This window comes from Centruroides vittatus, unplaced genomic scaffold (genome assembly GCF_030686945.1).
Source record: "Centruroides vittatus isolate TY-2023 unplaced genomic scaffold, ASM3068694v2 contig_361, whole genome shotgun sequence".
NCBI lineage: Eukaryota > Metazoa > Arthropoda > Arachnida > Scorpiones > Buthidae > Centruroides > Centruroides vittatus.
The window spans coordinates 1,960,593-1,988,577 of NW_027122185.1; the positions used below are offsets into that span (position 1 = coordinate 1,960,593).

Sequence of the window (27,985 nt, forward strand, 5' to 3'; positions counted from 1 at the left end):
GCAAACAAGTACTAGATTTAGAACAAAGAATCACTGCTTCAGATACTGTATTTCTGCAAATTATTTCGTACTCCGTTGAAAACTATCGCTTGGAATGATATGATGGAAAGAAAAACAATTTTCCTATTAAACGAGTTCCTCAACGAATCCCCTATGAAAAAAACGAGAAGAGATTCGGAAATTACTGTGCGAGATGCAAAATAACGATATTATCTAACCTTCTTCAAGCCCTTGGGCATTGTTTTGGAAAGAAAGAAAAAGGGTCTAAAAGATTTTGTGTAACTATCGTAAACTGAACAACATTACTAAAAATCTAGCAAAGAAAAGCATAACTTTTCCGGCTGTTATAAGATTTTATTTAAAAAATAACTTTTATATTATTGATCATAATAAATAAAATTGTGTGTGGTGCCATCTGTTATGAGATTTTGTTATAAGAAACTTTTTATATTTTTAAATTATTACAAAATGGCAAAAAACTTCATTTTGAGAGTAGTGTGAGGCTCATCACTTCTCCCAAAAATTTGTTGTTATTGTATCTATATATATATATATCCCGACACCGAGATTGTTTGTATATCAACCAACGTTGTAAAGGAATTTCGCCTATTTTTCCGATTTTACGGACCCCTTTTACAAATTTTTAGTAGTATCGATTTAAAATAATTAAGAGAAACAAATTAAAACAAAAAAAATTACCAATTAACTGTTATAAATCTCACAACATGCGAAGTAAAAGATGAGAGGGATGACCGTCGTTTCCCTCTTTTTCGATGGGTGTTGTATGACCGATGATATCCATGTCACATGGACTCACATCATTCTTCATTGACTAGAGAGAAGGAGGACCATTGGATAACCAATCATGCTTTTTACAAATTACTTCACCTTCCTTCGAAACAAAAGCATAATTGGTCAAAACGACGAATAAAATAGAAATAAGTGATGAAATTAGGAGACTGGACGCAGACTGGATTAACAGACCTTGGCCAACTGACTGACTGGCTGGCCTGACAGGAGACAACCGACTGAGCGACTTAGCCAGAAACGGGGAGTCGGACTTAAAGGACTGAGCAACCCAGTAAGAGACGGAGAAAACAATTGAGTGATGAACCTAGTGTAAGACCGAGTGAAGGAGAAAGAAGACGAAAAAGTGAAGAGAACAGGAGAGAAAGTGAAGAAAGAAGAAAAGACAACTCTTTTCCTCGTATGTTGTGATCACGCAGTTCGGATACCCCCGTTAGGTACCCTACTGTTTTATAGATAAAAGTAGGCCAATTTCCTAAATCGGATTTTATAATTTAGTTTTAAAATTTTGTTTTTCGATAATAAACTCTCTTTCGTTATTTGTACTTCACTTTGCATTCATTCTCCTGAGAGGCTCATTCCTAAACTTCGGAGTGACTCATATCCTCTCGCCTTAACTATTTGTTTTTTTGTCTAAATCGGAAGTGTGTCGGACAAAACACACCTGGTGGCAGAGACCTACCCTAAACGTCCATAAAATTATTTTTGACGGCCCCCGAGCCCCCATAGTAGTGATAATTTTTATTTGAAAAAACTTATCACTACTATGTGGCGATAAGTTTTTTCAAAAATGTATTTATGTTTGATTATTTTCACTAGCAAAATTTCATAAAATACTGTGTATCGGTAGTGTCGTGAAACTATTGTGATCAGAATTTTGGGTGCTGATCTCGGCTCCGGGTAAAACTTTTTATCTCCAGCTCCAGCCAAACATGATGTGGTATTTTTTCAATCTAGAGGAAAATTTTCCCGGAAAGACAAAGCTTAGACACAAATAATTGAATTAATAAATTGTAATTTCATTTTTGGAGTATTCTCCACAAGTCGAATACAATATTGCATCAGTACAAAAACACAGACAAAACGTCCTATGGCCGAGGGTATAAGGTAACAATCTCAAGGCCTTTTCTCAACCACTCTTATGATTTAAATTCGTGGAATTTTTTACTAGTGCCTCGTTTTCCCCTTCTGCAAACTCGCATTAGCATAGGATAAACTTCGTGTAAATAATCGAAATAAAGGTTATCCACATTGGAAGGAGTTGGTCGGCCAGGCTGTTTCATCGCTAAATTACGAAAAATGTTTTACCGCCCAAAATTGGCCGGTTATTTTATCTGGCGGTTTATCACAAAGTTTTACACTCGTGCAAAACGGGAAGTTAGGTCTATAGATTAAAGTACATTTATATTTGAGATTAAAACTCGTGCGATTGTCCTAAATATGATAATAGAAGTCAAAAATTTCGTTTATCACATTTAAATTCGTATATTACAACTGTTTGTCTATTGTTTAGATCTGATTAGATTAATTTTTATCTTTTTTAACGAAATTATCTAACGTAAATTTTATTTTCAAGATTAATAACGTATTATGTTCTTTAATTTTAATTTGGATTTTTTCGAAAAATTTTTCAATGAATATTATGACCATAAAACTAAAAATTTTCAGTGTTATACATTAATATATGTTAAATTATAATCGAATATTAAAGAGAGCAATTATTTATTCACACATCACAATGGAATTTTTCGTCACATTGTTCTCAATTTTATAGTGTCTTGCCCTGTACATCATACTTTTCCGTTAGCAATGGAGTCATGCCATTCATCTAACTCCGTTCAAGAGAAAATATTTGAATTGAAATAACATGATTTCCGGTTCAAACCGAAAGTTCGTATATAGTTAATCGGGGCCTCCTGCACCTAAGCTTTTCACGTAAGCTTTTTGGTCTCGATTTTCATCTAACTTCGTTCTCGAGATTAAGGAAGGAAAGACACAGACGGATATCAGTGGGAATTTATAGATCAGCATCTTTTAAAAATTGCAGCCCAAATATAACAAGTGTTTTCTCTCACAGTATTATGATAATGAAACTTTTTATCTAAATATTATCGTATTTACTTACTTTTCAGTATCTATTTTCTCATACAAGAATTAGATAATGCTTCAACGTTAAAGCAAAATTTTAACGTATAATACTTTTTATTTTATTTTATTTTTCTGGTCACATTTTCCTAAGTATCCTAACTATAATTTTCTTTGGTAGCTGGATGATCGAGAGGATAAAGAAGTCAGCATCCACTTTGAAGTGCCCATGATATATTTTAATCATTATGAGGATTTTATTAACTAACTTAATATATCGTAACAAGATAAGATATATTTTATTAATTAATTATATCAAAAAACAAAGTTAAAAAGGTTCTTCATGATTTGAATATTGTACAATTGCACAATTTTTTAAAATCATAGTTAAGGTTATAAAATGAGTAATTTTCTCGTTATTTAAGTTATTGTCGATAGATGTATTTGTGAATTACATAGTAACTGTAAAATGCAAATAAAACGATCCCACATAATCTTTTAAATGTGGGATCGTTTTATTTGCATTTCATTCAGGAAGTTAATATCATGTCACCTAGACAACAATAGTTTAGTACTATAATATAATTAAATAGAATAAGAGCAAAATGATTATTATTTATTTATTTTGGTAGTTATATTGTTCAAAGAATAATTATAAATGAAATATAACAAATTTTTTGTTGAATTTAGTCTGTCATTATTTATTTATAGACAGTACACCATTTTCAGGCAACTCCTGTGTTGTTGCCTGAAAATGACAACAACACAGGAATTGAAATTTTCAATAGTATCAAAATATAGGAGTTGCCATCACAATTCGTTTTCTGTATGCCAAATTCGATTTTTCTGTCATTTCAGCCAACAAACAGAACTTTCGAGCTATTCTTTGGGGGTCCTTTCTACCATTTTGGCGTTAGTAACATAAAAATCATTTGTAAAATTTAATTTTTATTTGTTTCTGTTTAATCTATGATTTGGGTGTTTTAAATAATATTTTAGATATTTTCGTATTTAAAGCGTATATTTTAACATATTCGCTGTAAATACTAAAACTTTAGGCTACAAAAATTTCAGTATTTAATACACAACTCCATTGTTTCACATTCGTATACGTATTTAAGAATGAATTACGTCCAGCAATCGGCGACTGCCTGTATTTATAAATTATTTTCTTAATTTAATTCGAAATAATTAATTAATTTATCTTATTTATTTTTTGTACAGAAGTTAAGAGTAAATAAAATTTCTCCAATAATTATTTAACGTTACATGTAGCGCCCACTTGTGACAGAATTTCAAAATAGTTTTCGAGATTTGATTTTTAACTGATATACAGTCAAACCTGTTTTTATGCGGGGGATAGGGACCGCATTAAAAAAAACGCATGAAAAAAAATCTCACGAAACTTCACGAATGGCTGTAAATAATAGTTTTCGCAACACAATTAAAAAATATTTCTTTTATGCGGTCAACAGGGACCGCATAAAAAAGTCTCACATAGAAAATAACTCAAAACCGTACAAAATAGAATTTATTGACAACAGATGTCAGCACTTGACTGCATCGTCTGGTCTATCGTCTGTTTTACATATTTTTGTCCAGGTGGTGTTTTGTTGACTTAAAAAGTAAATTATTTCATTTTTCGCATATTCATGCAATAATATTACTATAATAAGTGCATTTATGCTATAATAAGTTTATTTAGCTATAATAAGTCAACGTAAGACATGACGAATCGCACGAGACTAGTCGCCAACTATACCGCACAAATTAAAAATTCGCATTAAAAAAATCGCACAAATAAAAATCGCACATAAAAAGAGCGCATAAAAACAGGTTTGACTGTATTTATTTTCGTTTGTTATTTTATACGATATTTTCCAGGTTGAGAGACCCGGACGGGTCGAAAAATTACAGAAAATTTTCGGGAGATTTCTCCGAATATGTTGGACGTTGTCCCTCATCATTTATTGTGGGCCTGTCGAACCAATAATGGGTTTGGTAAAACTACTCTTACTGCCAGTAGGCAATAAGAGTAGTACAAGTAGGCAGAAGTGCCTACTTGTACTACAAGTAAGGGTAGTACAACAGTAGTAAGAGTAGTACAAGTAGTACAAGAGCAGTAAGAGTAGTACAAGTAGTACAAGAGTAGTAAGAGTCTTACTACTCTTGTACAAGTAGGCAGAAGTGCCTACTTGTACTTTAGTATTTTTTTTAAAACCCTTTTAAAAAATACTAAACTACAAGTACTTGATACTAGAATCGTATTCATTGTTTTCAATGCCTGCAAAATAATCTGAGTAGAAATGAGATTAAATAGGTAAGCGATAAGTTTTGTAACAATAAACGGGAAATTTGTAAAGGTGTTTCGATTCTGAGTCCTTCGGAATCCACAAATGTGGTTCATACCTTCAAACCCTTACTGTATTTGGTTTTCCGGCGAACTTTATCGGGCAGCGAAAACAAAAGCCGTACACCCTTACACAAATATACAGCTGTTAAAGCTGAAATTTAGACTCAATTATTATTGTGTTAAATTGTTTAAAACTCGAATGACGAGCAAAAATTGAGTGACGTGTTTGTTTACGTTTGTAAACAGTTGTGGATTTAGAAATATGACGTCCCTAGGCACACAATATGTAGGCTAATAGTGCCACTTTTGTACAAAATAGTTTTATTTTATAATTTAATTCTGTACTAGTCGTAGTTTTATTTATTTTTAAATGTCAAAATCGTGAAAAACAAATTCATTGTTCAGGACACTGATACAATAAAACATAATTTTTGGTATCCAGGTTTAATTGAATAGTTTTATACCAGGCCTGGCCAACCCGCGGCCCGTCACGTTAAATTGTGTGGCCCGCTAATCGATATTATATATCTATTAAAACTTTTGTTTCCCGTTATGTGTATATCAAAACAATTAAATAACTGAAAATTTGCATGTGTCATTGTTATAATGCGCAAGTGCGAGTACGAACTCTTGGTATAACAATAAAATCTTATTCATTTTGTTTTTGTTTCAATTTTTTAAAAGCATGTTTGCCTAAATTGTGGCCCACCGTAATGTTACGCGTGATCGAAGTGGCCCGCGAAACAATTTGGGTTTGCCGGGCCTATTTTAGTCAGATTGAATCGAACTGAAATTACGTTAAAATTACAATGCAAGTGGTGAAGTTGTTAACACAAGAGTACATATCATAAATAATTTACACAATACTGATCTCACACGCATTACAGAGCCAGAATGAAAGAAGAAAGAACATGCCATTAATACTACCAATCTGTTGATGCAAAATATATATTCATATATTAATATTATTCAACTGATAAGTCTTATTTTTTCCATACTTAAGATTTTAATTTTCACTAATTCCTTTGTGAATTGTTTCTTTGTGAAATGTAAAATTTTGTTTTCATTATTTTACTGTTTTTGTATTAAATTTTTGCACTTCCAAATTCTTATTCCTCTAGGCTTTAGCCTAGTGGGCCTGGTGGAAAATATGCAGATCCTTGTAAATAGAATTAAACTGCTGCGCTCTGTAAGCATACAAAATCTGGTCCAATATTAAACGTTGTGTTCAACGTTAGTGTCATGTTTTTTCGTTTGTTGAATAGGAATTTGGTAACATGATCACTCAATGTTGAATCATTAAATATAAAACATCTTTCTAAAAGCAATAATTATCCACAAGATCTCAATAGTAAGTGGTTATAGAATAAATTGAGATCATCCCGTAATCCCAACCACATTATTTGTGTTTGTATTAATTGTTTAAAAAACACTTCTCTTTGTTTCACAATAATAAATGTTATTGGTAACTATTGCTTATTAACTAAATCTTTATTCCAACTAAATTGTAACGCATAATAAGTACTATAAATTTTACAGATAAAAGTCTTTATTACGCTTGAGTATAATTTCAATTAGAATATGCATATTTTTAAATTACAGTTAAATTTCTCGGATATTATCTAGTTACATATTAAGTTCTAACAAGTAAGTGAAAATTCCAATATAATAAAATATACGCTAATCTAATGTAGCCTATATGATGCATGAAACGAATTATTTATCGATATATAATTACTGAATATTAATTTTAATTTATTCACAGTTAAATGTGTAAAGAGGAACAATATTATATTGAGGTAAATGCAAATTATACTAACTTGGCCTATATTATAATTATATATATTTTATCTTCAACATTACTAAAATGTTTCTAAATTTAGTAAAATGTAGATTATACTGTTGCAATATATATATTTATTTTCTACGAAATCTTTTTGTGGCCTTTTTTATAATTCCGTTTTTAATCACTTGAACGACGACCTCACAGATGAATACACTGAAAGCAGCGCAGTGTCCGAGTAACATAATATAAATAATAGGAATGGCCTGGTCGAATTCCATTTGATTTTCGGAATTATCAATTGCAGGCGAATAAAATTCATTTTCTCGTCTTGCTTTTTCTAATTGGTCAGTATAAAACTTTGTCATAATTCCTGATTGATGAATAACATTTATCCTGAAAATTGAATTATTCCATTTAATTATATTTTTATTAGAATAAGCAAATAGTAAATTTGTCTTACATTCTGTCTAGATCATCATTATTTCTGAAAACTTGTCCCATCATTGAAATGTAATTGTACGATGAAAACAGAACGTCTTGAGACATGAAAAAATTATCTTCTCCCATTTTCATAATTTCTGGTTTTATCAGCCGTTCTGATATTATTAATGCATAACCTCCCTTTATAACTTTATTAAGAGCTTTAGTCTCACTTTCCACGACGTTCTCCAACACATCTGATGACATTGATTCGCCTAACACGGATACAATTTCATTGCGATTGTCTTCCTTCATTAGATTCGGTTGCTGAAATTAAGAAGTTCGATATAAATGATAAAAATATTTAATAATTAATATTGTCAAAATTCTTTTGTTTAGAGAGCAACTTCCTAATACTTACTAAAATTATATTAAATAATACTAAGCAATTTATAAATAAAACTGAACAAATTTTGAAAAATAACTTTCATGGTATACATACATATTAAAGTAAAGCTTACCATAAATAGCCAAAATTCTTTCGATTGGTGAATAGTTAAAATAGAATATTCATCTCTTTTCACAGCTTCGGCAAGCTCGGCAAAGTTTTCAGGTATCACTTCTTTTCCAGGAAATATCATAAATGAGGGCAGAATACCGAGATACCCAGATGTAAGTACAAAAGCCATCAGCAACCAAGTTCCCATAATTACTTCAATGGTGTCGAAAGAAAGTGAATCAATTCCGGTATCTGTAAAATTATTAACGCTATTATTGTAATATTTGGTTATTAATACACAATATTCCAAAATAAAATATAATGGCCCAAAATAAAAAAAACATGAGAATTATCCTTAACGTCATTATGCCTCTACAGTATAACCACGGTTCGGTAGACCAAGCACATTTAAGGATCGGAGTTATCGGACATTAATTAATGCACATTGTCTTTAAAAACCTTACAGCATCCTGCAAATAATGATTGTATACTATAAAAAATTTTCTGGGTATCTTCAGAGGATTGAAAAGCCATATTTTAATGGTCAAGACACTGTTCATGAAGAATTTGATCTTCAAAATCAATGCATGAATGATTTCGGCCATAGATGCCGAGAAATGTACCGTTTATAGTGACGAAACCTATTACAGAACTGGAATTCAGATATAAAGGTACTGTACTGTACTGTATGGGTGAAACCCAATTGTTTTGTAGCGTTGGAATTATAAAATGCTATTTTTTCAGGATTCTGCTTGGACTCACTTTGCCATGATACAAAAACACTTAATGTAGAAGAATATGAAAACATTCCGGTAATTCCGTACTTTTTGCTTTATATATACAACAGTTTGCAGATAGACCATATCTATAATATTACGACAATGTTCTCATCTATAAAAGATGGTTTGAAGATAATGTATTCAACAACTGGATTAGTTTGCACATAATCCCGATCTCAATCAATTGACCATTTTTGAGGTAGATTACAATGCAGATTAAGATACAGACTTCATTCTTGTTCTCTTAGAGGAATGACACTAATTCTTATAACAACTGTACAATAAGTAGTCTTTCCTGTAGAATGGAGGTTGTAATCACTGCAACGAATGACCGAACAAAATAATGATTATCAAGTAATGTCAAGTTTTTATTCATTTAGAATTGTCGCAATACTTTTGGCCACATAGTGTATTTTGGCGATAATAATAAGAATGTTTTACATTATTTGTTCTGGTCATATCTATTTTTAGTACTAAAAATAGCAAATAGTAACAAAAAGTTTAAGCCTATAGGCTTAGTATTTATTAAAATTTATTTTTAAATATTTCGTTTTTATTATATACACAGGATGTATATAAGGGTGTATATAATTTCGTTTTCATTAGGGTATATGCACAGTTTTCCGTTTTACATTGATCCAGGTGGAAAAGAGACCATTTTAGATTGTTTGAGTAGGCCTATATTCATGTGGTGCATTTGTTTCACTGCGATGTGTACGGTAAAACAAATTTAAAAATACATCAAAATAAAAACTCATTCAAAAAATACACATGTAAATCGCAATATAGTTTCGCGATAATATGTAAATTTTCCAATTTTCCAAATAAAGAACAAGATTCAAATTAAAATTCGATCCTGACAAATCATGTTACAACACTAATTATTAATTATTATTGCCTTACTGTCCTTTATTTCTTTATTATATATTTTGTCAACGTGGACATTAATTATTAATAGGACAATTATACTGGTTTTAAGCTTCTTTTAAGCTCAATTCTTGCGTAAAAGCTTAAAACCAGTATAATTGTCGTATTAATAATTAATGTCCACGCTGACAAAATATATAATAAAAAAACATGTAGCAACACATTTTCTCCCTATCATATGCCGACATCGTGCAGTCTGCTAATTGAAAGAACATTGTGGCAATGGGCTTTATCAATTAGCAAACACTACTGTAAATGATTACACTTTATGGGAAAACAAGAACACAAAAGCAAGACATCTATGAGTGCTTTCCAGTTGCAGCTAGACCTGTGCATTCGACGATTCTGGATTACATCCAGAATCGTCGAATGCATAGCATCGAGCAGCGTAGTAAGGGGTTCTGTTTTAGGTTGCCCTCGTCTTCTTGTCAAAGTATTTGGAATGTTTCCATTGATGTTGACATAGAATCATACAAGAAGCAGAGAGACAAAGTGGACTACAGCAGACATAAATGAAATGAATTTTTACATTGCGACGACAAAACCCATTCATATCTGCAACTCCCATAAAATGCATAGGAAGACGAATGACGATTTGACTAGCGCAACAGGTTACTATAGTTATTCCAGATAAAATCACAACAGTTCACACAGTATAGCTTTTATACTGTGTGAACTGACGCAACACTTTTTGAAATGGAATGTGTAACTTGCAAAATGTGCATCACTGGGCGCAGCGTACTCCCAATGTATGCACAATACACGACCTCAGGTCAAGAGCCTTTTTGAATCTAACATCTGGCGTGAGCAGCTTCTTAGCATCCTACATATGACGATGGACGAATAACCATTCGTCCATCCTCATGTGTAGGATGCTATATGGACGGACGAAATATATGTGTAGGATGCTATTGACGGACGAATAACCATGACGATGGACGACTAACCATTGGTCCTTCGTCATAGTTAAGATGGAATTGCATTGGATTAACCGTAACATGTTCGTTATCAACATGATGTCGCGTCAGCTTATTTCCGAGAAGTGCGTCAATGGTTCACAGAATGGATAAGATAATATGGCCCTTCCCATGGTCCATCATATTTCCGAGACTTGGCCACGGTTCACATTTTTCTACGGAGACATCTAAATGCATCAATGTATGATACATACCTAGTAGCCCTGAGTGATGTTGACGAACTGTAAAGTTGAATACAAAAGGTATTTAGAACGGTAACACCAGATATCATATGTGCCAACACCCATTGTGCCGCTCTCAACCGTTTACACTTTTGTATTGTCGCTGAGGCGATCGTTTTGAACATGTACTGTAGTAAAATAAAGCTAATTGTTTTTGTGTTAATTTTTGCAATATCGGTTTTTTTTTATCCTTTACTCAAAGATTCTTTGTAAGTTTTAAGATTTAGCGTACTAAATCTAGGGACGTCATTATATAGGAGTAAAGCGGGATGGGTTATCTCTCCAAAAGGCGAATATAGTTCTATTGTTAGTTGGACCTAATCATAAAATGCTAAAGAAAGATTTCTTAGTTACTATATTTAGTACTGATATAATAATTATAGAATAAAAATTTTAAAAATACACTTATTTCTATTTTATTTGAAAATAATAAGTCTGATTAATAATTAGCGTATTTGTTATATGGAATTACAGTTTATAGTAGGCCTATATCAAAAACAATTATAATGAAATGTGTCAAATTTTTATTGTAAAACTTTTAAATGACACTTATCTGTATTAAATATATTAATGTATTGTTAAAAACAATATGAAAAAATATAAAATAAATAGATACTTTACGAATTTATGTATGTCTACGCTGAATTGTTGCTTCAGAATCCTAGAAAAAACTTCCCAATTTATCTGATTACAAGCCTAGCGTATGATTATAATTATAAGTAAATAACAAAATTCAATCATTCTAATTATATCTTTATGTTAGTATAAATCGTCGTTTTATTTTCACTTTTTCATATAAAATACGTGGATGTTCAAAAAGTTCTCTGAAAATATTTATTATTCGTAAATAGACTGCTACATTTATAATTAATTGATTGTTTTATCAGCATTCACTTATAGCCCCATCAGACATTTTTATTCCCAAATTAAAAAAAAAGAGAGAGAGAGATAGAGAGAGAGAGATAGAGAGAGAGAGATTAATGATATTCGCTAGCAGTCAATAGATCAAGGGACCTATTCTGAGAAGTATCGTTAAGCTAACGAATACGATAAAAACCAGTTTCTATCGGAACCACGTGATTCGCGTTTAATCAATCGTGAAAATGCTATTCCGAGCCGTACGTTTCGTTTTCGGTTCCGATAGCCACTTGCGATAACTAAGCTTTTGTTATCGGTCACTCTCGAGCTGCCGTTAGGAACGTAACGAATGTAAAACAACATGGCGTCTTTTGGTGTAAAAATGATTTTACTTTACGAGCAATTGGAGAGAGCGTTAACAAACTATGTTGTTGTATTTCTTAAAAATAATTACCTCAATTGTTTATGAATATTGTAATTTCCTTCTTGTTAAAATTTAAAGTAAGTAGCTATAGCGTGAACATTATTTCTGAAATAGGTTTCATTCGCATATGTATAAATTAAAATGATAGTCATATATTTATATATTTATATTCAAAACTATCAGTTACTTTTCGCCATCTTTCTGGATCTTTTTGTGAGCCGACTCCATCGGAATTCAGACGGTCGGCTATTTCTTGTCACAATTTCTGGCGATCTTTTACGGTAAAGGGAGCATCTAACTTCCCTGACATTAATTTAGGGTTGTCTTCCATAAAATCAACAAGCATCTCGAACTGGCGACTTGTAGTTCGCTGGTTTCGTTGTCCTTTCTTCGACATTTTAAAACAAACTATTTCACTAGCGCTGATACACGACAATGCTAAAACCACGCGCTTCGCTTAGAAAATGGCGGGTTGCAGTCACGTGACAAAAATACAATGTTAACTAAACTATGATTGGTTAAAGCGTAACAGCTATCGAGAGCATGGGACCCAGACGCATCTCGACCGGCTACCCGTAGCGAAACCCATTTAACGTGGAGCTCAGAATAGCGATTTGTCTAAGGTTCGTTAACTGCCTTTCGCTAAGGGGACTTATCGAATGTCCCGTGTATCGCTCTCGTTCAGTTATCGGAAGAGCTCGGAATAGGTCCCCAAGTGAAACGTTTGGTTTGGTCTATTTGATTACGACCGGGATGCCTACTGGGAAGATCTTCAATGAGAAACTGGTCTCTTTTTACGTAATATAAACGTAAAGAAAACCGTAAAAACTCCACGTTGCCAGCCCGTTGACCAGGCGCGAATCCACGACTAACTGCCAGAGTTCAGTGGTTTTATTCATTCGGTCACTGGTGGCCACTCGAGTGGAATGTTGTGTATTCAGTGGCTAGAATCAAGGAGCAGTGATTTTTCCAGAAGGGCTTGGAAGGATGGCGACATCATATTGAAAAATATTTTAACTTAAATGGAACATATGTTTGAAAAATAAAGCGTTTAATTCAATTTTCTCTCTTTCTCTTTACATTTTCCGGGAACTTTTTGAACGGCCCTTGTAGTTCCAAAGTTTATACATACGTAGTAATCTTAATCTAACCTTGTCTTAAAAGGCTGTCTATTGTTAACCATATTATTCTTGAAGTTCTCGGAACTTTCTTATTTTTTAATTTTCCTTCCAGTCTCGAGAAACTAAATAAAAATAAGGTGATCACAGGTAAACTCACAGCAATGCCCAACCATACCTAAAAACACAAAAATTTTTGTTATTAATTAATTAAATCAAAACTGTACAGTATTTCTAAAATTTTACTTTCATAACTTTGATGTATCGCTGCTTAATAGACTTATAACAGTTTATATTTATGTATTTTATATTGAATTTTTGAAATGCCTTCAGACACTTAATGCTCCCAAGTAACGTTTTCAACTCAATTATAGTACAAACTCAGTACTCCAGCCGTTTGCTGGTTCGACACCTCCGACACTAGTCGACTTCCGAGTATTACCGGCATGTTGCCAAATCGTAGATAAACTTACACTAGTTAAAACTCCAGTTCCCATTAAATTTCAATACCTACCTACTAAACATGGCATGATATGCAGACCCAGATTGGTCTCGATATTAATTAAAGATTGTTTGGCTGGTCAGCTTAGGCTGTTCAAAAAAACGTTCTCGGGTACGAAATTTCCAACTAAAATTCTATACCTTCCACTAAATATTTTACGGTTGCTTCAATTTCCCATTAAATTTAGTGGGAATCCACTAACTTGGCAAAACTGATTACCGGCGTTGAAGATGCTCGGATGTTTTGTTGTGTCAGTTGAGGGCTATTATATTCGTTTATGTGCGTAACTGTTTTCATTATGTCAATTTTACTTATGTTAAACATTTTTTATTGTGTTTAAATTGTTAATTCGTGAATAAGTGGAACTTCCAATCATCCGTCAATTTTCTTAATCCGATGCCGTCCATGTATATATATATATGGGATTGCCGAGATTGTACTCTGTTAGTTTTTCCCCCGTGTAAGAATATTTCAAATAAATATTCTGCATTCACCGTTACTGAAAAAGGCTTGATAAATGCTGCGGATTTGTCTAAAGGTTGAGCTGCTCTAATGACGAATATGGGTGGAGTATCTGTTATCGCAGGTGAAGACAATGTACCAATTTCGTTTCTCGGTTTCCGTACAACTGGAATTTCCAAACCTATTTCCTGAAAATAAATTTATTTGATAAGTAAAATATTTTATATTATTTATTATTATGCTTTGTCAAAATATTTTATTTCAGTATTATGAATACAATAGACGTATTTATAGACAACATTGCACAGTATATAATGACTAGTTTTATTAGTTTCTTATGCTATTTATAATTAAATATTAATATATATTAATTTGGAAATTATTAGTTTATTTTTTGATGTAGTTAACAATGAGAATTGTTATGGCATCTACTTTCATGAGTCAAAAGTGCCGATGAACTAATTTCACATCATTATTATTTTATTAAGAACCTAATCCTATAAAATTGTGCATAGGTGCATACATTTATTAAAAGGTAATTGATGTTCAATATCACTCTTTTTACTAAAGACACTAAAACATAAATTAAACAGTTGCCTAACAGAATCGAATTTTATTTCCATTCATCGAACTTTGTTCAAAAGTTTCGCTTCCCTACGGCACATTCATTTTGTATAGAAATGATATTCTTTAGAGCGAAACAAACCAATTTCTAAAATAACAACACAATCTAGATATGACCACAGATACTCATGTTCTACTTTCTCGTGTTTCTCATTTAGTATCTGTACATGCGTTTTTTCACCGTGTTGCAATAAAGACCACTCGCTGCACAGTGTAAGATTTCGCGGATCTAGCGGGACAAATTTATAATAAGAATGGAACAATTTAATTGTAATTAAAATATATTTACAATAATTAGAATAAATCTTAAAACGTACAAGAAACGTAATTTTATACATTACATACTATCACGACTATTTCTATCGTCAGAATCGGCAGCTCACTACAAAGAGAATCGTCATCATTTTTCTTGTATTTGTTGCTATTGTTATTTGGATATTTGGAACAGCTTCATTACTTCAGGATTAATAACTATTCTTGTATGCTTTTCTTGTTTTCTTTTCTTGTAGCTGTAATTACTGGGTCTGATATTATCAAAAGATTATGTAGTAAATTTTTATCTGGATTCTTGACACTTTTCTTGCGTGTTCTAGACGCACTTTCTAGAATTTCTTATGGCGAGACACCTGTGATGCTTCAGACATCTGTCAGCGCTCTCTTCAACTAAAAGTGGTTTTTGAACAGCGATTAACAATAGAAGCGGGTCGTATCGCGTTACAGTTTTTTGTGGATTGCTTCTTTGGTGTATCAGCTTCGTTTTTAAAAAGTCATAAGTGAATATATTTGTGTTATATTTATGACTTTTGACCTGCTATATTCGCATAATCTTACATTATGTGTTTGGTGACGAGTGACGAGCAGCTTACAATTAAGTAATCAAACCAATGACATAGTTCGTTTTATATAAATCGGATTAAATTATGCCTACCTTACCGGTATTGTTTGTCACCCAGAAACACGTGTTATCTCATATAGCACAGCGCTAACAATTGATAACGCTAGTTAAATGATTTTATGGTTGAATATAAGAGCGCGTATTCTAAAAATATGCAAAACTTTTAAAGTTGTTTAAAATTCATTATTTATTTTAAAATAAGGTTTTTAAAGACAGGTTGTTTAACGTTCAGATGAGATGATCAGGACCCCGATGAATTGAAATTTAAACTTTAGTCTTAACCCTCTTCATTAATCTCCGGACGTGGTCAGCTTTAGAGTTGCCAAGTTTGGCATCGATTCTGTTTTCCCTTCGCGGATCCAACTTCCCAACTATTTTCATAAACCTCTTGCTTCAGAGAATCAACATTTATCAACCTGTTTTAGTTGTCTTTACGGGAGATATATTGAATTCCGCAAAAATCCAACTTGGCAACTGTGTCTTAAACATAATGGGCGGCGGCCACTTCTAGCCGGAAGGTATATTTATGGTCAGAGTAGTATTTCTTTAGGAAAAAGAATAATCTCTTCTAAATACAATTGTCGCCATGCGCTTCTTTAATAATGGAGAGCCGTGACAAGGTGATGAAGATATACTAACATCCCTTCGGACTGATTGCTAGCCAAACCAGAAGCTTCGGCTAAAACTTAAAGTATCGTTTGTATTTGATTTCGGGATTCACATCTAGCCTTTCGTTGGTAAACAGTCCTTGTTACCAGCATATTCACTTCCGTCGAAAGTGAAATAGGACTCGTTGTCTATAACCGCATCAAGATTGTTGATTGATGCTCGAAACACCATCACGCAGCTTCCACAGAAGGGTTTTTGTATAACAAGTTCCTTCGTCGTGTATTTAGGAGCAGACTTTCCCTTCTTGAAAATCACTTGACGTTTTTTCACAATCCGGTGAATATGTCCGTCTGAAATGTAAAACTTTCTTCCCACTTTTCTAAGCGTTTGTCAAACTTTTTCCAAGTGTTTTTCCTCTAATTGATCCTGTTCTTTTCATTCATTTTCCTCCTCTTTTCATCACTTGCCGTTATTCTTTCTGCAGGTTCCCATCTGCTCTACTCTTAAAATGATACTATACACTGTAAGTCGCAGAATTCCAATTGCAGACAAATATTTTACTGTATAACATTTCCCATTTTCTCGATTCTCATCATAAAACCCGCCAATTACATTTCTTCAATCGATTTAATTTAATTCTTAAAATTATTATCGAAAACGCTATTGAAATTTGTGCAAATTTTTAGGATTCACGCCGCCCCAGAGCAAAATCTTACTTACGCCATTAGATACACGCCTTTATAATATTTATATTTTCATGTAAATTACAAATATTTTTCGTGTTTTAACGGGCCATTTCGCAATCGGCCAAAAAATAACGTGCCCTTACCTTAAGTTAAATTGTATGTAACTTAATATAATTACTGTCACGTATTGTTGATGTTATTCTTGCATACATTAATTAAATACATATGCATTATTAACAGTAGTCTTGTGTTGATTTGTACAACAATATAGACTAGATAAAAAATGCATTATTAAAAATATAGTGGCCCAAAAATAAATTAAATAGAGATATATTTTAAGACCGGTTAAAACCAGTTTGAAACAGCTGCATATTGATCGTTCTAAAAATACAGTACAGTACACGCATTCAGGGGGAAAATGCTCAATAGGATCACAATTTCAATGCAATGAAAAAATAAGCAATTTACAAAAGAAACACCATCTTTTTTATTCTATAATTTATCGTTAGCATTATTTGTACGTAAATATAGTAAACACAAGCTAGCAAGGAAAACATAAACTCTACCTACAGCATTCTCTGATGTACTGTACAGTATATGTAGTAATGTAGAGTGCTTAAAAAAATTAACTATGTCTTATGAACATAAAAGAAGCTCCATATCTGCAGTCGTGTTAATGGGCTCTGTGGATTCTACTGTACACGGGATAGGGATTGGTAAGAAATCGTTAGTGTAAAGATAAGACAGTCTTTACAGTTCTATATTTTGTTCATATCTTACAACTACAATGAAAACATGTATATACAACTTATTGCTCGTGTTAAACATCACCGATGGTCCAAGTTGATTAACAAACAGAAGTACTGCATCGTGTTTAACTAAATATTTGTTTAAAAATTGTAATCAGAATTCTAAGCATATACAGATTCTGAAAATGGAATTTACCTCAGTAAAGAAGGAAGTGCTTACGACTTCGAATCTGCAAAATTCAAAATCTATTTTAAATTCTTAAGAAAATAAATAGTATTTTTCCTATACATTATTTTATTTTATATTGGATCTTACTTGCAATTAAGAGCTTCTGCAAGCAACAATGTGAATTTTGATAAATACACATCAGGATTCAGTTCAAAACCGTACATTGACATTTTAACTTCTAGTTGATTTTTAGTCTGTAAGCATGAAATTTGAATATAATATATTTATTTAATGTTTATTTAAAACATTTTTATTTTAGTTATTTAAATCATTTTTATTTAATTTATGAAAATCGTATAAAATTCTTTTATTACCAATAGTTTTTAGGTTAATGTAATCCTTGGTGCCAAGATGGCGGCGCTTCCGGTAATCTCCAATTCGGGTGTCGTGAGGTAATAGCGATAGAGGGAGCTATCATGTAATTTACTGACGTAATACGTAATGACGTTTAACGTGATGTAAAAAAAAGAATGTGAAAGATTATGCAAATTTGTAAAATATGACACGTCATATTTTACAAATTTCGGTAGATGGTAGTTTTTCGTGCAAATATGCAAATTAGCCAGTAGGTAGACGATATTGACAGTGTTGCGTTGTATGTATAGTGAAATTTTTTATTTGTATTTTTTCAATAGTTTTTCCAAAAGAAGTTGAAAAGGTAAATATATTGTTCTTAAACGATAGTATTAGTGAATTTGATATAGATAACAACTAAAAATGTTATTTATTATTTTTTTTTTGATAATTTTGTCTAGTAGTTATGCAGAAATTAGGTCTGGCAAATTTTTGTTAGGTGGAACTCCTCGTAAATTCCGATAGATAGATGAAAATGAATATTTGAAATTAGTGTGGGACAATGATATTAATAATGGCTTTAAATTTGCCTTAAAATTAGGACTATAACGAACTCATGAAAGGATGGGCAAGATTCTAGATGTTTATGAGGGGGTCGGGACCTTGACAGGGCGTTAGAGCATATCAATAGGCACAAAAAAAGTCTAATAAACTATGGGTGTACGGGCGACCCTTCGCGAGATATAGCCCTCGAAAGATGCGCCTACGTCAGTTCCGGCCTCGCTATCGCGATCGGGAGTCCCGTCGCTTGCCGTTAAAATTGTTTTTAGAAGACGTTTCCCTCCTTTTTTTACTTCGTTCAAGAACTACCGTGAATCGATCACTAGTTTAGCACATGGCGGCGTGTGGTGGCGCCCGTATGAGAGGTCAGTCGGGCCGCCATGTTCGCTGCCATAAGTAACATTTATTTTTCGTCTCCGGTCCAAAAATAGGGTACCGTTGAACTCGTCTCGGTCCCCTGAGTTCAAATATATAATCAAAGTCCTGAAATTCCATAGGGAGTAATCCATAGTACACCCAGTAGGGCTTGCTGCCTGTTAAACGCGCGATAGGCTTAGCGGAGAAAGCGGCGTCAGTTCCGACGTCGATAGTCATTTTGGGGGGCCTATATCTCGCGAAGGGTCGCCCGTACACCCATGATTTATTAGACTTTTTTTGTTCCTATTAATATGCTCTAACGCCCTGTCAAGGTCCCGACCCCCTCATAAACATCTAGAATTGTGCCAAAGGGGGCAACTCGTGCGCTAAAACATGTAAATTATACTATAGAAGCGACTTAAAATCGTGTTTTCTAAGATTTGTAAAAGTGATAATAAGTATTCAGCATACGAAGGAAACATTCAAAAGCATATTTGGCAATGTCCTTTTTGGTCGTATATTTTGCCTTTCGGTTCGTCCTCAAATTGTTTGAAATGTACGGCAAAATGGAATTACAGCATTCGGAAATGTCCAAAGCATATATCTGATTGAATAAGTATAAAGAAAACCTGGAGACAGTTTCTAATTTTTCGCAAAACAATTGGTTGCGATGTGTCCAGGGACTGGGAAAACTCCAAAATGGTTTGATCTACAATATGTTCCATCCGCACTACTTCCGAACTTTAATAAGAAGCAAACACTGAAAATAGAGAAGGAATAGGAAAAGGCAACGGCAAATGTGAATAAAAAGGCAGCCAAACACTCCTCTAAGGTTGTAGCAGAAACGACAACATTAGGGAAGAAAGGACCTGCAAAAAATGAAATTGGAATCTACCAAGCTAGAGAAAAAAGTAGGATCGAATATAAAAAAGGAATCGTTAACGTGAGTATGTTTTTTTATCATCAATATTTTATCTTAGATTATTATATTTTCGGAGACACGTGATCTCCGATCAAAATAGCGCTAAACGCGCAGTCTCCAGACCAATCCAAGATGGCAACCGGGGGCGCCGCCATCTTGGCACCAAGGGTTACATTAACCGTTTTTTTTTATTTAAGGAATTTTATTAATAATAAACATAAATTTATTTATTGCTTATAAATCAATATAAATATTATGGAGTATCATATACTTTAGAAAAAAAACAATTCCTTATTTTGTTTACATTATCCAAATAAGGGTGTACTATAGATTACTCCCTATGGAATTTCAGGACTTTGATTATATATTTGAACTCAGGGGACCGAGACGAGTTCAACGGTACCCTATTTTTGGACCGGAGACGAAAAATAAAAAAGTTATCATACTTTTTAAGTTACCTAAGTTAAGTTACTTTTTTAATGCTCTCATGCAGACGGCATCGTAGTTGCCAGTATTGCCATCTTGCGGTAAAGTCTGCAAACCGTGACGTCGGACTACGGTCATCTCCAGTAGGGTTAAACACGCGATACGAGAGCGGAGAGAGCGACGCGACTTCCGATCATCGCGCGATCGCCATTTCGGTTAATGTTACTTATGGCAGCGAACGTGGCGGCCCGACTGACCTCTCGTATGGGCGCCACCACACGCCGCCATGTGCTAAACTAGTGATCAATTCACGGTAGTTCTTGAACGAAGTAAAAAAAAGGGGGTAAAACGTCTACTAAAGGCAATTTTAACGGCAAGCGACGGGACTCCCGATCGCGATAGCGAGGCCGACTTAGCGGAGAGCGACGCGACTCCCTATCATCGCGCGATCGCCGAAAAAAAGTATGATAACTTTTTTATTTTTCGTCTCCGGTCCAAAAGTAGAGTATCGTTGAACTCGTCTCGGTCCCCTGAGTTCAGATATATACCCAAACACACGAAATTCCATAGGGAGTAATCTATAGTATACCCCAAATAATGATATTTGATACAACTAGATAATTTGGAGATACTATAGATTACCACCTATGAAATTTCGGGACTTTGAGTATATATTTGAACTGAGGGTACCGAGACGAGTTCAACGGTACCCTACTTTTGGACCGGAGACAAAACGTAAGAAAGTCGTTATAGTTTTTGAGTTATCATACTTTTTTAATGCTTTCATGCAGACGGCACTGTAGGTGCTAGTGCTGCCATCTCGAGGTAAAGTCTGCAAACAAATAAAAAAAGCACCGTAAGGCAAGAAATTGCACGAAAAGTCGAATGCCACTTCCTTTTTTCTCTTTTGTTTAAGAGCTACCGTGAATCAATAACTAGTGACGTTAAACAATCGGCGGCCTGCCGGCGGCTCCCCTCCCAGAGGGAGTCCGTCGGGAGCACGAACAGTCGAACGCCAGTTTCTTTTTTCCTTTTGTTCAAGCATCGCGACTCCCAATCGCGATAGCGCGGTCGGCTCGTAGTACTAGCCGACCGCGAGCGATAGTGATACTGAGGAGCCATAGCCCCCGAGGTCGACGAGCGCAAGGGTGTGCAAAAAGGACTTAACTCGAACTGTAGACGATCTGTGTGCTCGTGGATCAACATCTGCCTTTGTTGAAGGTATATATGGCCAACTTTCCGGACTGCCTGTTAAACACGCGATAGGCTTAACGGAGAGAGCGACGCGACTCCCGATCATCGCGCGATTGCCGAAAAAAAGTATGATAGCTTTCTTATTTTTTGCTTCCGGCCCAAAAGTAGAGTACCGTTGAACTCGTCTCGGTCCTCTGAGTTCAAATATATATCCAAAGTCCCGAAATTCCATAGGTGGTAATCTTATAGTACACCCGATAATGTATCAAAGAACCCAATTGAATAAATATCATGACTTAAAATATTCATCTCTTTGCTATCCAGTATTGGAGTTTACTTTTTATCTTTATTTAAAATGAATACAAGGTAAGATAGAATATACGAATATATATAATGGCACACAAAATGGCATACCATTTGTTTTTCATAACACATTTATTTTTGACAAAATTGTATATAAACCGTAAGTAAAGTGAATCACAAATGCATGGAGATTTTAATTGATGGACAACATGTTCAATACGACTCCCGTAATTGACAGGAATGAAAAATGGTATTATTATGGTATTATTTTGGTACCCGAACATCACAACAGCTTACATAAGAAAATATACATACTGTACCTAGCAGTAAAGCTAACATATGGGACCAAAAAACGTTGTCTACAAATTTGAATGCGACTGTACCACACCGAAATCTTACATTGGTGAAACTAGTAAGGAATAAAAGGTTCTTTTTAAAGAACATATCTCTGCCATAGCGTACAATTATGATAACTCGGCTGTAGCTGCCCACTGTAATGATGAAGGCTGTCAGATTGTAAAGGATGCTGTCAAAATACTTATAAAAAAGATGGTATGAATAGGGATTGCAATTGCTGGATCTCTCATCCAGCAATCCAGCTGGATCCAGCACATTCTTTGGCCTGCTTTATCCAGCACCAGGTGCTGGATCCAGCGCTGCGGATCCGCAAATACTCAATTAACTTTCTAAATAATGGCGAAAAGGTCTACGTTGTCGGCGTTGCCGCTTTGCTACGTGCGCTATCGCTCGGCGGCGAGAGTGACGTTGCCGTTCAATGCAGCACGTGCTACACCCCCCTCTACACCGCACTGTCCGCCCTTTTGCCTCTGCTGATGTAATTGCCAGTTGACTTTCCGCTTTCACTAAATAAAATAAGTAACTCCTCTCCTAATCCTGGTGCATAATTTTCATTTACGGTCAGTTGTGACGTCAATAAATCACATGACGGAACGATTTATGATTATTTGATGACCCTGAAACCAACTAACGTACAGGCAGAAAGGGCCTTCTCCGTAGCGGGGTATATATACAGTTCATTAAGAAGTAGGTTGGGAGACAACACCAACAATACCATTTGTTTCTTGAGATCCTACTTCCAGAAAAGTCAAAAAAATAACAGAAGTGATTGATTTAATTTTAAAGACAAGACTAATATTTTATAACTTCTATTCTAATTCTATTAAGTTAGAGTTTTTAACTTTTATTCTATAAGTGGTTAGTGGGCTAGGCAAGGCAATTTTATTTGTGAAAATTAGTGAGAAACTAAGACTACTTAGTTAGTTAGATAGTTAATTAAATTAATGAGTATCAGTATCTTAGATATATGATGATATGAATGTATGTGATTCATGATTGTGATAATAATAACTAACTACTAATTACTTACTCACTACTTTACTAACACTAATAATTAAATTAATTATAAATAACTACAGACTGATATGTAAAGCCTATACAAGAAAACTGGTAAGACTGATAGCCACTTAGCCACTGATTATCCGTCCTTACATTATTATAATATATTAACATAAATTAATTAGTAGAATTACCTTTGCTATTATTTAACTTAGATTATAATTATAATGTAATCTTTAACTAAACATTTAAAGTCAATTATCTCTATCTCAAGTGTTAAACCGAATTAAAGTTAAGTTTACTACCTAAATGTGCAAGAAGTTTTACTGATTTATAATGACCAGTCTAAATAATAAAAGCTTCTTAAGTATTTTAAAAAAATGTTTTATTTAAAAAAAAACATAAATTGCTGGATAGATAGATAGATAACACTTTATTGCACCGAAAATACATCTGCGCTGGATCCAGCTGGAATGGTGTTGGTCCAGCAAAAATCCAGCTGGATTGAAAACACTGCTGGATTGCAATCCCTAGGTATGAACACTTGGAAATAATAAAAAAAAAAAACAAAGAGAAAATCATGAATAACAATTCCGGCCAAAAATTACAGGAATCGTGATAGGCATATTTGACCAGAGGGTGAGTGGGGGAGAGGAGAAGTGTGAAATGGATACAGGAGAGGGTGACGGCTATTCTGGAATGTACTTCGAATCATCTTGTTGCTCTATTCGTGTTACTGTGAATCTGCTTATAATTTTGTTTTAACAATGTATATTTTTACTACTATACTGTTTTACCAGTACCCCAGTTTATTATTGTGTTATTGTATCAGCACTATCCTTTTTATGTAAAATTTCTTGTTTTATCGCGTGTTTAATCTTTTAACGTTCAAAACATCGAATCGGCATGTTAAATGTAAGTTTACAGCCTTTTTTTCATTCCTGTCAATTACGGTCCTTTTAAAAATTGTTAATTGTTTCAGATAGAGTGACTGATTATTAAAAAATGATATTTTGCTTAGAATGATATAGTTTATACATTAAATCAGAAAGAAAAATAAATAAATATGTACTTGACGAGCTAATATAGGCACCGTTTTTCCTTCTAAAGTTGTTCTCCTGTAATTTTTATTATATCCGTATGCTTCACAATCGTCGATATCGTCAGCTCGACACTGAATAAAAATAATAGAAATTCTTAATTTTAAACTTCTTAAATGTAATGAATTAACTAGAAAAATAAATATTAAAGCTCACAAATTTTATCACTTCATCTTCGACGATGGTGACAGTTGAATTATCAATACTTATATAAAAATACATGTCTTCAGGTGGAAACATAAAAAATATATTAACATGTGTTGAGTAAGGACTTTCAGGAAAGCATTTGACGTCTGTTTTGAATCCATTATCGTGGAGTTTTTGTATAAAATCTCCTGAGCAAATAATCATTTATTTCGTAAAAAAACGTTCTACTAACTTATAATTAAGAGTAGCAAGTAATATAATATAAGTTTTTATTATAATTGGATAACCAGAAAAAAAAAATAGCAAACAAACAGTAAACTAATGATAAACTTTTTATATTTAAATTTATTAAATACTTTCTAAAAAATATATTTCTTATCGTGAAGTGAAGTTAAAGTCTATTATTTTGAATTCATTTTGTAATGAAATCAAAACTGTCAAGTTTATGTTATATAAACATTATATTCTTATCTGTTAGTAAATTTATATTGCAGAATTGACTTTTCATGTACAAAATAAAAGTCTTAAAGATTAGATTTCTTCTTCTTTTTCTTATTTAAAGTAAAGAGCAAAGAATTCACTGGCGGATTAAAGTATTTGTTAGTTTTTCCAATTTTGTTTTATTTCATTAATTCTCAAACTGTGCCTGGCATACCTATTATTTCGTTTTTCCATTATGGTATTAGTTTTCTCGGAAACTTTTCATAAATAAACTTATTTTTTGTAGTTAAGTTCGTTCATTTTCTGCTTTAAACTTTCAAAACCTCTCTGAATCTATCGTTAACTTTTATAACTATATATCAATAGATACTAAAGTTATACTTTAGTATCTTTGCTTTCAGTGTCCTATTGTTGCTTTAGTATCTTTGCTTTCAGTGTCCTATTGTTGCTTTAGTATCTTTGCTTTCAGTGTCCTATTGTTGCTTTAGTATCTTTGCTTTCAGTGTCCTATTGTTGCTTTAGTATCTTTGCTTTCAGTGTCCTATTGTTGCTTTAGTATCTTTGCTTTCAGTGTCCTATTGTTGCTTTAGTATCTTTGCTTTCAGTGTCCTATTGTTGCTTTAGTATCTTTGCTTTCAGTGTCCTATTGTTGCTTTAGTATCTTTGCTTTCAGTGTCCTATTGTTGCTTTAGTATCTTTGCTTTCAGTGTCCTATTGTTGCTTTAGTATCTTTGCTTTCAGTGTCCTATTGTTGCTTTAGTATCTTTGCTTTCAGTGTCCTATTGTTGCTTTAGTATCTTTGCTTTCAGTGTCCTATTGTTGCTTTAGTATCTTTGCTTTCAGTGTCCTATTGTTGCTTTAGTATCTTTGCTTTCAGTGTCCTATCATAGCTGTGATATAAAAGGGATGGAGGCAAACACTAAAGAAATGTATTCACAGTATTTCTGTTTTTGTACGATTTATTAGGCCCTATACTTTTTATCTTGGCTTTCTTAATTATTTATGATTTAATTCGTGAAATTATAAAAATGAAATCTGCAATAGAAACATTTTATATCTAGTTATAATTTTTGTTGAAATTTGCATTGAGAAAAATAGAAATTGCGGTATATGTGCTTTAGTAGCATTGCGGTAACATTAAAAATTAATTCGAAAACAAAGAAAGAAAACGAATCGATTATTCAAAGCAAAAAACAGAATAGCAACTATCCAGATAAAGTTGTTCGGTATTTTTATAACTTTTATGAATTTATATAAAAGTAAAACTCAGGTCTAACCTTTACGAAAATATATTCGTAACTAGAAGACAAACACAAACTTTTAATTCGTCTTTTTTATACTATAAGAATGCAGATCATACGAAAAGACTCCATGTTTTTAGTGGCTCTACCTCGCTTGTTGTAACGTTACTATAACCTTCGTGAATTCAGTATCATTTTTAAAAAAAGCATAATTTGTATAGCAGTAAAAACCAGAACGAAAATCACACAACAGAAGAGAGTCGATTTTTCTGTGTAACCTTCTGTTCCTGCGATGTGAAAAAAGATAAATTTAAAGATTTTAAAGTTTATGTTTGTCTCCTATTGTTGAATTGTTTCGCATCAAACTGTACAAATATTCGATTTTAACCTCAATAAAATTTATCATTTGGAGAAGATGATAGATATTGAGTAATTTTTCATTGTTTCAAAGTAGAACAAAATGGTTTTAGTGCAGATTTTAACCAAGATATTAACTCATTTTAACTGAAAAAGGTTATAGTATCATATACATAATTGTGAATTCAATAAGAAATTACTGTGATAAGTGTTCTCACAATCGATATCAATGAAACAGATGAAAATTTTAAGATATAACATATATTAAATAAAGTCTGGAAATGTTATTGCTGGAGTTTCCCACATTCTTTATTTTCATCCCTAATAATTGCCACCATTACCTTTAAGTCTTTAGATTGGTTTGGGAGATGTTAAGATGGTGGGGCCATACCTCCTGAATCAATTGTCCGATTTTCCTGAAAATTTCTAGAAACATTTCTCCCTAATACACAAGCCTTCCTACAAAATTTCAGAAAATTTCGAACAAAGATACGTGAATTATTAAGCTTCGAAATGGGTGTAAAAATTGCGCTCCCTACACACACTACAACATCTGTGTATATACAGAAAATTCTCCATCTTTTTGCTTTTCTTGACGTTTGAAGGTCACCTGAATGCACAAATGTAAAAATCTTGGAGGGGGCATTTTTTGACCTGTTACCATACTTTCTCTCTATTATATATAATTGCAGAGAAAGTAAAAACAAGAAAGCAGCCAATAATTATTAAAAGGAAATGATTTTGAAATCATTTTTATAATGATTATAATTTTATTGCTAATTAATTATATAATATTAATTAATATTTTTATTTGGAGCAAAGATTTTTCAACATTCAATATGAATTGGTGTCAAAATAATTATGTAGTTAATAGTAATAGTAATTATATTATTTAAAATAATGTAAAATTAGATTATTCCAATGTCTTTCTAAGTATGATTTAAAATTTAATTAAATAATATTTAATGGGAAAATTACTTACTGTGAAGAGGATTATCACAGATTAATATAACAACAACATATGAAAAATGTAGAAAATACATACGTATACTATTCTTCGTATAACATTAAAAATATTAAATCATTAGTTTTTCTGAAAAGATATGTTTATATTTAAGTTATTTTTATAATTTAAATTTATTATTTTATCTATAACTAGTTTCAACTGTTTAATTTTATTATAGATAATTTCTAAATATTAAATTTAAAAATCTGTATAGTCATAATGAATTGTTAAGAATTTATTACAATTTATGCTCGTGAAATTGTAAATGAT

The 27,985-nt window shown here is 32.8% G+C and overlaps 1 protein-coding gene across 2 annotated transcripts; it reads right to left on the bottom strand.

Annotated features, from left to right (window-relative positions):
• Positions 1-7,117: 7,117 nt before the first annotated feature.
• Positions 7,118-27,802, bottom strand: LOC136975056 (uncharacterized). Of its 2 annotated transcripts, none has more exons than XM_067270050.1 (10): positions 27,692-27,802; positions 24,680-24,858; positions 24,496-24,597; positions 18,098-18,204; positions 17,978-18,011; positions 14,251-14,406; positions 13,288-13,432; positions 7,973-8,202; positions 7,492-7,778; positions 7,118-7,424 (listed from the first exon to the last, which is right to left on the bottom strand). In XM_067270050.1, exons 1-10 carry the CDS (start codon positions 27,750-27,752, stop codon positions 7,163-7,165), a joined length of 1,563 nt encoding a protein of 520 aa, XP_067126151.1. In that variant the 5' UTR covers positions 27,753-27,802; the 3' UTR covers positions 7,118-7,162. The 2 variants fall into 2 exon arrangements, with proteins under 2 accessions (XP_067126151.1, XP_067126152.1); XM_067270051.1 differs by lacking the exon at positions 27,692-27,802 and adding an exon at positions 27,051-27,205.
• Between the last annotated feature and the right edge of the window lie 183 nt (positions 27,803-27,985).

What these genes read in the sequence shown, in the direction of transcription:
- LOC136975056 (XM_067270050.1), bottom strand. Translation starts at nt 27,752, where the DNA reads ATGTATTTTCTACATTTTTCATATGTTGTTGTTATATTAATCTGTGAT. An exon ending in GCAGAAGCTCTTAATTGCAA is followed by an intron (nt 18,012 to 18,097) that starts GTAAGATCCAAT and finishes TGAATTTTGCAG; the next exon opens with ATTCGAAGTCGTAAGCACTT. An exon ending in TCAAGCCTTTTTCAGTAACG is followed by an intron (nt 13,433 to 14,250) that starts GTGAATGCAGAA and finishes TTGTGTTTTTAG; the next exon opens with GTATGGTTGGGCATTGCTGT.